The following is a 13,496-nucleotide window of genomic DNA, read 5'->3' as shown; positions in this document are numbered from 1 at the left end:
CTTCAAATACGGACACTATCATGAGTTGGTTGACCTTTATGGAATATCTGTTTCACAGTGATAACCAACATGAGCAACATGACGGGTGTCACATGTTGAACAGGACCTGCTTACGCTTTCAGAGCACCTTAAATCAACCCTGGTTTTTGATGGGGTTCGTGTTGCTCAGTCTTTGCTTTGTCCTTTCAATTTTCTTCTCTCTTCTATCATAAACTGGTCATGGACACGAACCTTAGTATAAACATATTATATAGATATAAGAAGATGTGGTATGAGTGCCAATGAGACAACTATCCATCCAAGTCAAAATTTAAAAAAGTAAACCATTATAGGTCAAAGTACGGTCTTCAACACGGAGCCTTGGCTCACACCGAACAGTAAGCTATATTGAATGTTTTCCAAAAACCGTATCATTGAATAAAAAATATTTGCTTGACCTATAAGGATGCGATAATCTGATTAAAATACAGATCCTTTGTCCACGCTTCAATTCAAGGATAAAAAACACTCCGGTCTACTTTCTGTTCTTATAACTTTTAAACCACCAATAATATTATTGAAGGTGTGCGTCGATGCGGCAAAACTTGAGGACCCTGAACGGTCGTTAGAACAGAACATTTACAGTATCTTATTTTTTTTATATTGTAAATAATATAAATATTTTTTTTTCATTTATCCCTGCATATTGATATATGATATATTGATATGATGAACACGAATTCTTCCTGCCCCTTCCCCAAGTCCTCCTTGAATCTTTCAAATCCACGATAAGTGCAATAATGGGATTAAAATGATCCTAATATAGACTACATGTATATTTCTGTCAAACTGCTTGTTCATGTTTTCCAAAATTCTTATATAAATTTTTCACTATATGCATTGACTGGCAGAGTTTTCATGGAGAGTTACTGAATTTTGCACATTGAGTATTTATTCCCCATTCTAGTTCATGGATATGCTGTCTGTAGATAAGACGCATTAATGAATATACTCTTTTTTTTCAGGATGTCTAGAATTTTGCTTTCCGTTTCATGAAAACTATTTGGCATGGGATTTTCCAGGCGTTGGGAAGTATGTCTGTTTCATGATTATTCAAGGATGTTTATTTTTTCTCATATTATTTCTCGTTGAATCTGGTATTCTTCGAAGAAAATGTTCTTCTGCTATGAAGAAACAGAAAATTGCATCGTCTTATGCAGATTTGGGTGAATCTCGACCAGGAGTTGTTGACGAAGATAGCGACGTTCGAGCAGAACGAGACCGAATAAACACAACAGATGTTAATTCTATAAAAACATCAGATTCTATAGTTTTAAAGAATTTAAAAAAGTATTACGATAACTTTTTGGCTGTCGATGAAATCTGCGTGAGCGTTGCTCAACAAGAGTGTTTTGGGTTGCTTGGTCAAAATGGAGCAGGAAAGACAACAACGTTTAAGATGTTGACTGGAGATGTAATTCCGACCTCTGGAAATGCTTGGTTGGATTCGCACGACATCAAACATGAAATGAAAACGGTTTGTATTTCTGCTTTTTGTTCGATAGGTTAAAAAAGTGCCGAAGAGAGTTTTTGTCATAGTTTGATTTGATCTGGTTTAGTTTTGAAAATGTATTTTATGGAAAAAAATCAATTTTTATATCCTTCATACGATTCCCTCGGTTTTTTGTCTGTTACCTTGATTTGTCTTATTTATCGATTTACGATTTACGAGATTTGAGCATTGGTAAACTGCTGTCGCCTTTATATACCACTTCAACAGAAAATAGTTAACCGTTATACATAAACTTATATTTCTATGCATTTATACAACCCATTATAATCAAAATCTAGTTCAACTTCTTTTTATACCCCACGCAACGAGTTGCGGAGGGTATAATGTTTTTGACCCGTCCGTCCGTCCGTCCGTCTGTCCGTCCGTCAGTCCGTCAGTCCTGTTTCTTGTCATCGCAACTCCTCTGAAACCACACAACAGAATTTCACGAAACCTTTTTAGATAATAAGGACATACTATGTAGTTGTGCATATCGACAGAAAATTGCGATTCAATTTTTTTTCTAGGAGTTACGCCCCTTTGAACTTATTTCCTTTAATGTACTACTGCAACAGTTTGTCATCGCAACTCCTCTGATACCACACAACAGAATTTCATGAAACCTTTTTAGATAATAAGGACATACTATGTAGATGTGCATATCAACAGGAAATTACGGTTCAATTTTTTTTCTAGGAGTTACACGCCTTTGAACTTTTTTGCTTCAATGTACTATGCAACAGTTTGTCATCGCAACTCCTCTGATACCACACAACAGAATTTCATGAAACCTTTTTAGATAATAAGGACATACTATGTAGATGTGCATATCGACAGGAAATTACGGCTCAATTTTTTTTCTGGGAGTTACGCCCCTTTGAACTTATTTACTTTAATGTACTACTGCAACAGTTTGTCATCGCAACTCCTCTGATACCACACAACAGAATTTCATGAAACCTTTTTAGATAATAAGGACATACTATGTAGATGTGCATATCGACAGGAAATTACGGCTCAATTTTTTTTCTAGGAGTTACACCCCTTTGAATTTATTTGCTTCAATGTACTACTGCAACAGTTTGTCATCACAACTCCTCTGAAACCACACAACAGAATTTCATGAAACTTTGTAGATAATAAGGTCATACTATGTAGATGTGCATATCGACAGGAAATTATGATTCAATATTTTTTCTAGGAGTTACACCCCTTTGAACTTATTTGCTTCAATGTCTTCTGCAACAGTTTTTCATCGCAACTCCTCTGAAACCACACAACATAATTTCATGAAACTTTGTAGATAATAAGGACATACTATGTAGATGTGCATATTGACAGGAAATTATGATTCAATTTTTTTTTCTTACACATATTTTATTTCTCCAATGACAATGTGAGGACGTGGGGTATGTGAGCGCGCTCACTAAGGTTCTTTAATTTTTTAGTGACTTTTTTGTAACTGACTTGAAATATATTGTACCCCTAAAATTTATCAATGTTGGTCTATTTGTATAAGATAATTATTTCCAAAAGGAAAGCAAATCTCTTCGGAACAACTTATTTTTGTATTTTGTATTACATTTATACACTACAAAATGCATACATATCAAAAATAGGTAAAATAATATTACAGAGAAAAGCTACAGTTATTGTAGAATCAAAACTGCAAAAGTGCTGCATATGGTATCACAATATAAAATTTGGGAAATACTATGCTGAACTATTATATCCTATTCCTAGTTGTCACTGAGTGTGGATTCGCAAAGAGGGTGATGCAAACATAACAGGAGACGCTTTCCCTGTCGACACACCTAGTATCGCGTCATTTGGAGTTTATACAGTACCCTCAATTATTTACCTTGATTTCTACATCCTAAACGGATAATTCACGAAATTTGAACCTCGGTAAACTATTGATGACTCAAACTCATATGAAAGTGTTGATATATAAGTTTTCTTATGATCTTTGTAAAAACCAGACAAATGTTGGATATTCCTAAGTTTTGTATCCGATCTTAATTCTTATACTAATACATTAAATGTTACAAAGTTTGTTAAACAAAACAATTTTTAGAACAATGACAAAAAATAACATTTTAAATTAGATCTAAGCAAACAAAAAGTATTTAAAATATAGCCATCTGTGTTTTTTTTAATAAAAAGTATAGTAACATAAGCAGTCGCATCACCAAATATGATTATCGAGTTATGATACTTTTTACCACGCGTATTTTTACAGATGATTTAAAGCCATATGAAACTTCAAATTTAAAAAAAAAAGTTGATTATGTTTTATATACTTGAATGGCTGAGTTTTACTTTAAAAATAATACACGTGACCTTTCTTGTAAAGAAATCCTTTATTTTATCAAAATATTCATAAATGTACTGCTATTGAATTAATGTTTTCCCGTACACTAATTCGCTGATATTTCCCTTTAAGCAGTGACATTAAATAAAAGACCTCTCGTTAGAACTTCGACCACAGCATAGCGCAAATGCTAGTGAAAAACCGTAATGAAAGAATGTAAACAAAAGGGCATTGGAAGGCAAATAGTAATAACTGATTCTTAAAGAACAAATTTATTACAAAAAATCAATTAACAACTGTTATGTTCATTAACAAATGGGAACGCATGGAAAATATGAAAACAAATTATGGCTCTATCAATTCACATATTTGTCACGTGTGTTGATTGTTTATCAATTGCACGATCCTGTAAACTTCGGCAACAAACTCAAAAGTTAATTAGCTTGCGATCAATAATTACAGAATGAAATATCATTTGTCAATAATACGTTATAGATTTGTAATAAATATAAAAAAAACCTGCATACAGGACTTTGTTTAGTATAACTAACTGTATTTCTAAATAAAAAGCAATGTTAGAAATCATGACTTTAACTCAAGTGTATCTTATTAACATCGAAGACATCTCAAGCAAGCGGAAATTACGGATATTGTTATGTAAACAACATTCGTTACAAATATTTAGAATATACTCACCCCTTCTCGTCCAATGAAAAGTCAGTTTTTTCCCTTCTAATTTTCATAGTACATGGCTTTCCATGCACTATAAAATGCTATACATGAATGACTTTTCATTGTAAATTAATGATGAAAGTGACATTTTCCTTGGGAAAGTAGCCTACTGATGAAAGATGAAAGAGAAAAGAATTATAAAAAACATTTTGAACATTGCAAATCTTTATATTAATGGTATATATATATATAACAAACAAAAAAATAAAATAAAATGGGGGCAAAGATGTAGGTAAAATTATCTTTTATACAATTTTTATACCAGCCATTCTGGTCGATTATTTTTTTTCAAGAAAACAATGTCAGACTGCTGATATATAAAGCAAAGGATTTTTTTTAGAGAAAAAAAAACCACAATACATGTACATTTATCAATAAAAAGTAAGCATCTGCATGATGTTGAATGGTCGTAATTGAAATATTTATAGAGTAAGTTTTATATTTATCAAAAAATATTCAAATTTCAGAAAGCGGATCGATATAACATTGTGTGCTAATTAAAATCAAGAAATTTAAGGTATATAAGTATTAAATTTTTACCTGATGCAGAAAAAAACTGAAATGTTTGAAAAATTTGTCTTTTTTGTCCTTACAAACTATGTCAGTGCTATTTCATTCCATCCATTGAAATGGTCATTACCTATGTTATATACTCACTTCATTATAAAAGTGAATTCTTATTTAGTTTTGAATATTACAATGGGAAAGGATAATTTTGTAACTTCACTCGAAAGTGTGAATATGTTTTAAATTGGCCAGACAATACTTGGTCATGTTTTATGAAGATTTAAAGCCCTCGGCTACGCCTTGGGCTTTAAATCTTCATAAAACATGACCAAGTATTGTCTAACCTATAAGTGAATGACACCTGTCAATCAGTTTTAAAAGTATTACCTCGTTGAATCTGCTACACAGATTAATCAGATCAAAAGATCGATAAATTAGCATTAATCTCTAATCTCGACAACATTTTATTTTAATTCACTCTTAATTAAGTCTTCTTTTCTGTTATTGTGTATGTGATTTTACAAGCAAACATGACACAACTTTTAATCTCTTTTAACATTAATGAACCGAAAAACAAATGATTTCTGATTTGATTTTATCACTTGATTAACGATATGTATAAGGCTGTTCACTTTCTAAATCATTTATGAATATACTTATATAGGCCACAGGGAAATCGCGAATTCAAAACGGCGCGAATTTAGATTGTGTTCATTTCAATGAATACGACGTGAAAATTTCCAGGTTTACAGTTATAGGATAAATTACAGCAAATCTGTTGGATCGAAGAGCTCTATGTGAAAGGAAATGTTTGATGTTACTGTAATTGAAAACACTATTAATATTGACGTTAACGACGAAAGTGACATTCTTAAACGATATACAATAACATACGTAGACTGATTTGGATGAATATCTTACTTTCAGTTAAGAAGATATGGACATTATACAAATTCTTACCATCGTTTGTTTATGATTTCATGTTTTGACGAATTTCAGTTTCCCATTCGTTCATTTTCATTAAAATACTTACATTTTTACGTCATCGTTCAATGACGTCATTTCCTACATCTGACTAGAGGTAAACCATTCATAAAAAGCATACGACGTGGAAGTATGATTGGAACAGCCCATACAAAGCATGACGTTGCCTATCAGCTGACATACGAATATATTTGAATTTTACCACGGGTGTGTACTCAAAGCATCTTGGAATTCTTAAGATGTGGATTTACATTGTAATAAAGGATTTTCTTTTAAAAGAAAGTATGTAAAGGTGTTTAATAGTAAAACTTAGCCATTTAAAAATATAAAGCATGTTCAACTTTTTCCTTAAATTTGTAATAGCATATGACTTTAATATATAAAAAGATATTTACAAAAGATTGATGTATTAATAGGTACAGAGAAATTTGGGATATTGTCCGCAATTTGACGCCTTGATTGATCAGATGAGTGGAAGAGAAACACTAACTATGTTTGCACGATTACGTGGTGTCTCTGAGAGTCAGGTTAAAAATGTGGTCGTTGATTTATTGGATATCATGATGCTGAGACAGTATGCGGATAAAGAATGTGGAACATACAGGTAAAATCAAACCCAATTTTTTAACATGGTTAACATAGTATGCTGACATATTTCTGTCTTCTTCTCATTGGTCAATTTCTTTTTCTCTGATTTATTCAAAAATATCTTTCACTCCATTGTTGCCATGTCATTTTTTAGCTTTTCATTTATTCAAATATTTTGGATAGAACAGTGCTATGCATATTTTATGTTTCATTTCAATGTCAACTTTACACCCAGATCAAGCTTGATACTAAAATGCCAAATTCCATAAATCTAATGATTGGAAATACCTTTAAAATTCCTTGAAACCCTTTTTTTCAATTTGGAAGTTAGATGTTTTCCTTTCCTAAATATATATAGTTGTTGAGACTAACTTCCTATTATTAAGATAATTAAATTAAAGTCGTTTTGAAACGATTTTCTAAAGATTATAATGTTGAAATCTTTTTTAACCAATGCATGCGTTTATTCTTAAGTAATTCCTCTGTACACGTTTTACCATTTATTACGAATCCACAATGCATAATTGACAAAATATATTTCATTCGGTGAGTGTTCATAAAAACAATGGCTGCTAATTAACTTTCGGGTTTAAAGACAGAATTTTAACAATCGTGACCTTGATAAAAATAAATCAACGAAGAAAGGTTATCATGTGCATAATAAGTAAGATATTATTTGATGATAACCTAGGTTTTTTATCGTTTCCTATTTGTTGATTAAACTTTGTCATACCAGTTGTCAAATGATCTGGTGTATGATGAATTTTTCGTTTCAAATTGGTGTATACATGTATCTTTCTATATTTAAATGTCAATTGGCTTGATTGTATATGAAGATTATTTGTTCCAACTTTATTATCAAATCACCGATGATTTTTTTTAATTCGATAAATATACATCAAAACATGATGGTTTTCCTAATCACAAAATTTTCATAAAAATTAATTATATTCAAAGAATTGTTAAAGAAAATATTCCAAATGTTTTCTTTTCTTTAAATCTGCGTGATTTTATCTTTTGAAACAAAAAAAGTAAGGCATGTCTGTCCAAAGAATAAAATGTCGAAGAAACCAAAATTTTGAGTAAGTGATAAATTTTTGACCCAACATAGTACATTTTTTAATTGACTAGGTGAAACATATCTTGTTTGCAATTTTTTTGTCAAAAATTCCCCGATGAATTAAAACTGTATCGTATGCCCTCAAGGTCACTGCATACTGAAAAGCTGCCGGCGAATTATAGTAAGAAAAGACAATGCTTCAATAGAAGCTAGTTTCTTGTAGATTTGGATAATAGTACCATTGGGGATTTTCGTTTTGAAAAAGTATATGTTCATGTGTTTTATAATACATATCAGCCATTCAGTTATATAAAACATATTCATTTTTTGTCAAATTAGAAAGATCACATGAATTTTAATTTTACAGTGGTGGTAATAAAAGAAAGTTAAGCACAGCCATAGCTCTTATTGGTGATCCGCAGTTTATCTTTCTTGACGAACCAACAACAGGAATGGACCCTGGTGCCAGACGACAGCTATGGAATGTTTTGTCACAAGTCAGAGCTAGTGGAAGAACGTTAGTTCTCACATCACACAGGTGAATATTATTTTAGCAAGACCCTTATTATAGCATGCTTGCTAATATTAACTTTAAAATCACACAGATAAACGTCATAGTTTCAAGGCAAGTACATGTAGTTCATGATTGAAAAAAGAATTCTAGCAATCATAAGTTAATATCAATACATTATTATACAAATGTGTCGAGTTTTCAAATTGGATAACAACACGGAAATGTCAGTATATATTCTGGAAACTGCCGGTGTATATTCGACGTTTATTACCACAATTGGAACCTCAGTAACGTCATCATAACGACTTGAGGAATATTAACCTTAAGCTAGTGATGTCACATTGTATACCTTTTCTGAAATCTGAATATCATATAATCATTAATTTTACCTTGGAATAAAAATTACAAAAAAGGTATACAGACATAGTACAATCATGAAAATCAAAAAAACATAAGTCAAACAAAAACAAAAACAAAAAAACACACAATACGCAAGTTGATTAAACGAGTAATATCGAGGTAATAAATCGGTTTTACCACCGAATTACCTGAAACGTTTCTATATTCATCCCGAATGGTAAAGGCAGGTTTGTAAATTATGTTCGTGAATCTCCCATTTATGAATATATATAAATTTCTCAATGTTTAGAAGGTGTAACCAACAAACTCAATCCTAGCTAAATGGTCACCTAATTGATCTCCACTTCACCTCAAATTGTTTGAAATACAGATCCATTCTTGAGTAGTAAGAATAAATAAACACTCCATTCCAAGTTCCTTCAGATACTTATTGCATAAAACTTTTCTCGAATGTTTTTTTTGTGTATTATAATGACAAATCCAGAGGATCACTAAAATATCTTCACAGCTGAAAGTAAAACAGAGTCTTGTTAGGTCTTTGTTAACGAGGCATACAGACATGATTTGTGTTTCAATCGGACTTGATTCCCCTGTACTAATTTTTTATCAATTTTAATGGGTATGAGAACTTCGTAAGTATCTATCTTTCTACAGTTTTGCTGTTTGTTTTCATTTTATATATAAATAAAAACACAAAAACAACTTTGCAATAGAAAAATGAAAACAGTTAGCAATGAAAGATGACAAAACAACTCAACTACTGGTAAATGGAAAATCTACAACAAGAAAAACCCAAAAGATCAATTCATTAGTGATGCAAACTTTACAACCAAGAATAACACCAACTGGTTAATGGAAAATAAATCTTTAAAATGACAAATAAATTGTTGGACAAATTATGACAGTACTTGTTTATTTTTTTTGAACGCTTTATTCAGTTAATTGTTGATTGTTTCTGTCCCCTGTATGCTTCCATGCACACATGTAGCGATTTCGAAATTACATCTAGAATTCCACTCAAACTGGTGATAGGGACTGCAATCAGGTGCTGAAAGTCACACTTTTTCTTTGAGACAAAAAGTTGCAATCCAAGCATTATTGTTTGTTTGGGGTTTCATTAATCGTGTGTTGGAATTTTGTGTCATTATACCATTCCCCTCTAATTCCATTAAACATAAGAGCTAAACAGCTTGGTAGTAAAACATAAACAAACAAAACTATTTTAAATGAAAAAAAACAACAACTTGGCATTGATAAAATAAAGTTTTTCTCATTCAAACAGTTTTATTTGCTAATTATGTTGAAAACTGCTTTTTTTTACTTTAAAAGTATGGAGGAATGTGATGCACTCTGTACCAAGATAGTTATTATGGTAAATGGAAGATTCGTATGTTGTGGCAGCTCACAGCATTTAAAGAACAAGTTTGGACAAGGTTATACCCTCATTTGTAACATGAAAAATAGTATAGATGGGTCACACGTGTCCACAGAACCACTTAAACAGTTTCTTTGCACGGCATTTCCTAGTACAAAAATATTCGATGACCATCAAGGTTATTGCCATTTTCAAATAATGGACAAAAACGTTTCCCTTGGAAAGGTATTTGGTGCTATGGAAAGTACTAAACAGAAGTATAATGTTGAGGATTATGCCATTCATCAAGCAACACTTGAACAAGTGTTCTTGGCATTCACTCGAAACCAGGTGTCGCCAAAAGAAGAAGTACAGGACGGCATGTGTAAACAAATGTGTTGTTGTGTTCTATGTTGTTGTTCTTAAGCATAATACATTTGTAAATTGTCATGATTTAAGCGTTCTGTGTAATGTTGGATCTGATATGATAGTTATTGTAAAAGCCATTCAGCCTAAATTCTGAGGATGGTTCATTAACTTTACATGGGAGTGATGAAAATTGTATTCATAAATATAACCCACAAGTGTGTCCTATTAAGTGGTTTCATGTATCAACAAGATTTGATTTTACACATAAGTTCGTTGCGCACAATTATTTTGTCAAGCCTATCTCAATTTTTTATTTATCCCGACTTCTTTTTTCGATGCATAACAATTTTATATATTAACTACCATTTACTTTTCCAATATTATCTGTTTGAAATACAGATCCACTCTTTAGTAGCAAGAATAAATAAACACTCCATTCCAAGTTCCTTCAGATACTTATTGCGTAAACTTCTGTTCTCGAATGTTTTTTGAGTATTATAATGACAAATCCAGAGGTCATTTTGTAAAGTCCTTGAAAGTTTAGCTGGCCTTGTGCGTTCGTCTTTCTATATCTTTTGCTGTTCCATTTCAAACATCAAAAGTTGGAATGCTTTTAAATCGTATTCTGGCACACCAGTGCTGATTTTTTTATATGCAATAGCTTCATATTGTAAAAATAAACAATATAATAGTGTGTTTTTTTTTAATGATGACGGTTTCTTACTACAAACCGTATATTGTGGCTCTTATAGCCACTTTAGGAAAATATGATTGAGATATTGGTCGAATAGTTACAAGAAATATTTTTTAGTGTTTTTTTCTTCAAAATATTGATTAGACTTTCGGTTACCACTGGTATTCAAAATGGACCACCGACCATGTTTAAAATTTAATCTATGGTGAAAACACATTTCAAAATCATCTTTAATATTCATTATAAGCGATATTTCAAAACATTTGATTGACTTTTTAAAACCAAAAAGTAAATTGATACGTGACATTTTATTATTTAAGGGACAGAAATAATAAGTAGTTTAGGTCTATAAATCTTGTTAAAGAAAACCGGCCCTTTCCTTCCATTCATTTTACTCTAATAATGACATTCAAATATTTCAAATCATTTGGTTGTCCTGAAACAAAATTCATGTTTGACTAAATGCATATTGAATCTTCACCATTCAGTTTTATTGTGCATTTATATTTAATCTCACTCGAGCTAGTTCTATTTTATCCAAGTTCTTCGTTTTGACTTTGATTATTTAAGAAAAATTAAAAAAATATGCTAATGCCATTTCGAATTAGAAAAATCACAAACAAAACTATCAGTTACCATCCTTCATATAATCACAAGACAGATATCAATAATTATAGTGTGTTTAATTTTTTTTTTATCTCAAACTTAAAGCATTTGAGCAAAACTGCAAAAGATTTCGACATTTCTTATTGTTTATTTATTCTTATTCTTAAGAAAGATCTATTGCTTCAAGATTTCTTTTGTATGGAAAAAGATGAGGCTAGAATAATTGCATAAAGTTATTGCTCATATTCAGTCCTCAAAGGTAAAATTCTAGTACCCCAAACACTTCCTCTTTTTTTTAGCTCCATGTACAATAAAGCATTGTCAAAATGTATTATCAGTTTAGCTTTATTTCAAGTATAGTCACACTATGTATGTATTCCAAACCGTTCTGGTACCCCTGTATCAATTCAAACAACCATTCAAATACGAATAGAAAATTTACTTATTCAGAAGTAGATAAAACGAAATCTGTTTTCCTTTTGTTTGAGTTTAAACACAATGTTAGTCGGTCCATTGCAAAAGTCAAATGTTGTTTATAAAACAAACAAAAAAGAATGATGTCTTTCTTAAATCAGACTTTGTCTGAAATAAGTTCTTTTTACACAGTACAAAGTGTTTTGCATAGAAATTATGGGTCTTTTTTACACAACTCTGCGATGGTAATACTTTTGGTGGTTAATGTACATTTTGCACATAAAACAGGAAGCGATATGGTAAAACACCTCACATAAAACATTCTATTAATATCATTGTTATCAATAATAAAAAATGTGAATGTTTATACCGTTAAGAGTGAAACTATCCAGATTATAAAAAGGCAGAAGATATCAAAGGGCATCAACTACTTAGGGTAGAAGTTATATTAGAAAAAAAATACATTTTTTTGTGTGTGGGGTGCAAAATTTGGACGTTATTAATTCGGGTTTGCCTCAACTCTATTATTTTTATGGGTTTTATTTGTTTGGCCAGTTGAGGCAGAAATTAAATATTTGAAGTGTGCATCTGGAAATTTGATATGATTCGTTTTTCCTTGATCTTTATTTGGCATTACACTTTTACTATCTGTAAAATTTCAAAATTGTTTGGGTTTTTACCTTATTTCTGAAACTAAAGAAACCAACTTACTTACTACATCCTAGTAAAAAGGTAAGTTAATTGTGATACTAGTACAAACATGTATTAGTTCTTTCACATCCACTATTTAATCATATTTTTATTACTTGTATATATGGTTATTGTTATATAAAGAAAGCCTTAATATATGTTATATGTTATATTTATTGATTGTTTTCATGAACAAAAAAGTCCTACTTTGTTAAATCTGTTATATTCTTAATAAATGTATTTCTTTCTTAACATGGTTGATTGATATCTTAATCATTTTATTTGGTAAGGCTGCTTGGTAAATCTCTATTTGTCTTCTGTTTTATCAATGAAATATATGTTCTAAAACAGCATATCAAAACAAAACAATTCAGCAATGAAAATATAAAAAAACAGTCATTTTGCAATGAAAAATATAACAAAAACATTGTCATTTTGCAACGAAAAAAAAAAACAAAAAACGTTACAACCTGGCAATAAAAAATGGAACAAAAATCACTTGGTAAAGACTCAACGCTACCACACTTCAATGAATTCGAATAGTGCTATTCGATTACAACGGAAATTTTAAATACAGTGGATTTACGACAGTAACAAACTTAAATCTGTGAAAATTGCGTGGGAAAAGACATAAATATAGCGATTGCATCTATGTTAGGACAAATAAACATCATGGCAAAATCTATAGAATAGATGAGTAGTTAATTCAAAGGAAATTGACAAGACAATAATTCCTTATACTATTATGAATCATATAAACCAAAAATTAGCCTTAAATT

General features: G+C 30.9%; 1 protein-coding gene across 1 annotated transcript in view; it reads left to right on the top strand.

Moving 5' to 3' along the window:
• Positions 1–12,969, top strand: part of LOC127703148 (phospholipid-transporting ATPase ABCA3-like) — a 46,141-nt gene extending 33,172 nt beyond the window's left edge. Inside the window, exons 18-21 of the mRNA XM_052207653.1 lie at positions 1,005–1,516; positions 6,485–6,672; positions 8,084–8,254; positions 9,920–12,969. Of these exons, the coding sequence (XP_052063613.1) occupies positions 1,005–1,516; positions 6,485–6,672; positions 8,084–8,254; positions 9,920–10,370 (1,322 nt within the window). The 3' untranslated portion in view covers positions 10,371–12,969. The remainder of the gene's footprint in view (positions 1–1,004; positions 1,517–6,484; positions 6,673–8,083; positions 8,255–9,919) is intronic.
• The last annotated feature ends 527 nt before the right edge of the window (positions 12,970–13,496 follow it).

The sequence above is a fragment of the Mytilus californianus genome, unplaced genomic scaffold (genome assembly GCF_021869535.1).
Source record: "Mytilus californianus isolate M0D057914Y unplaced genomic scaffold, xbMytCali1.0.p SCAF_1, whole genome shotgun sequence".
NCBI classification, from domain to species: Eukaryota; Metazoa; Mollusca; class Bivalvia; order Mytilida; family Mytilidae; genus Mytilus; species Mytilus californianus.
The sequence above is the reverse complement of the archived record's forward strand: the minus strand, read 5'-3'. Positions and strand labels throughout refer to the sequence as shown.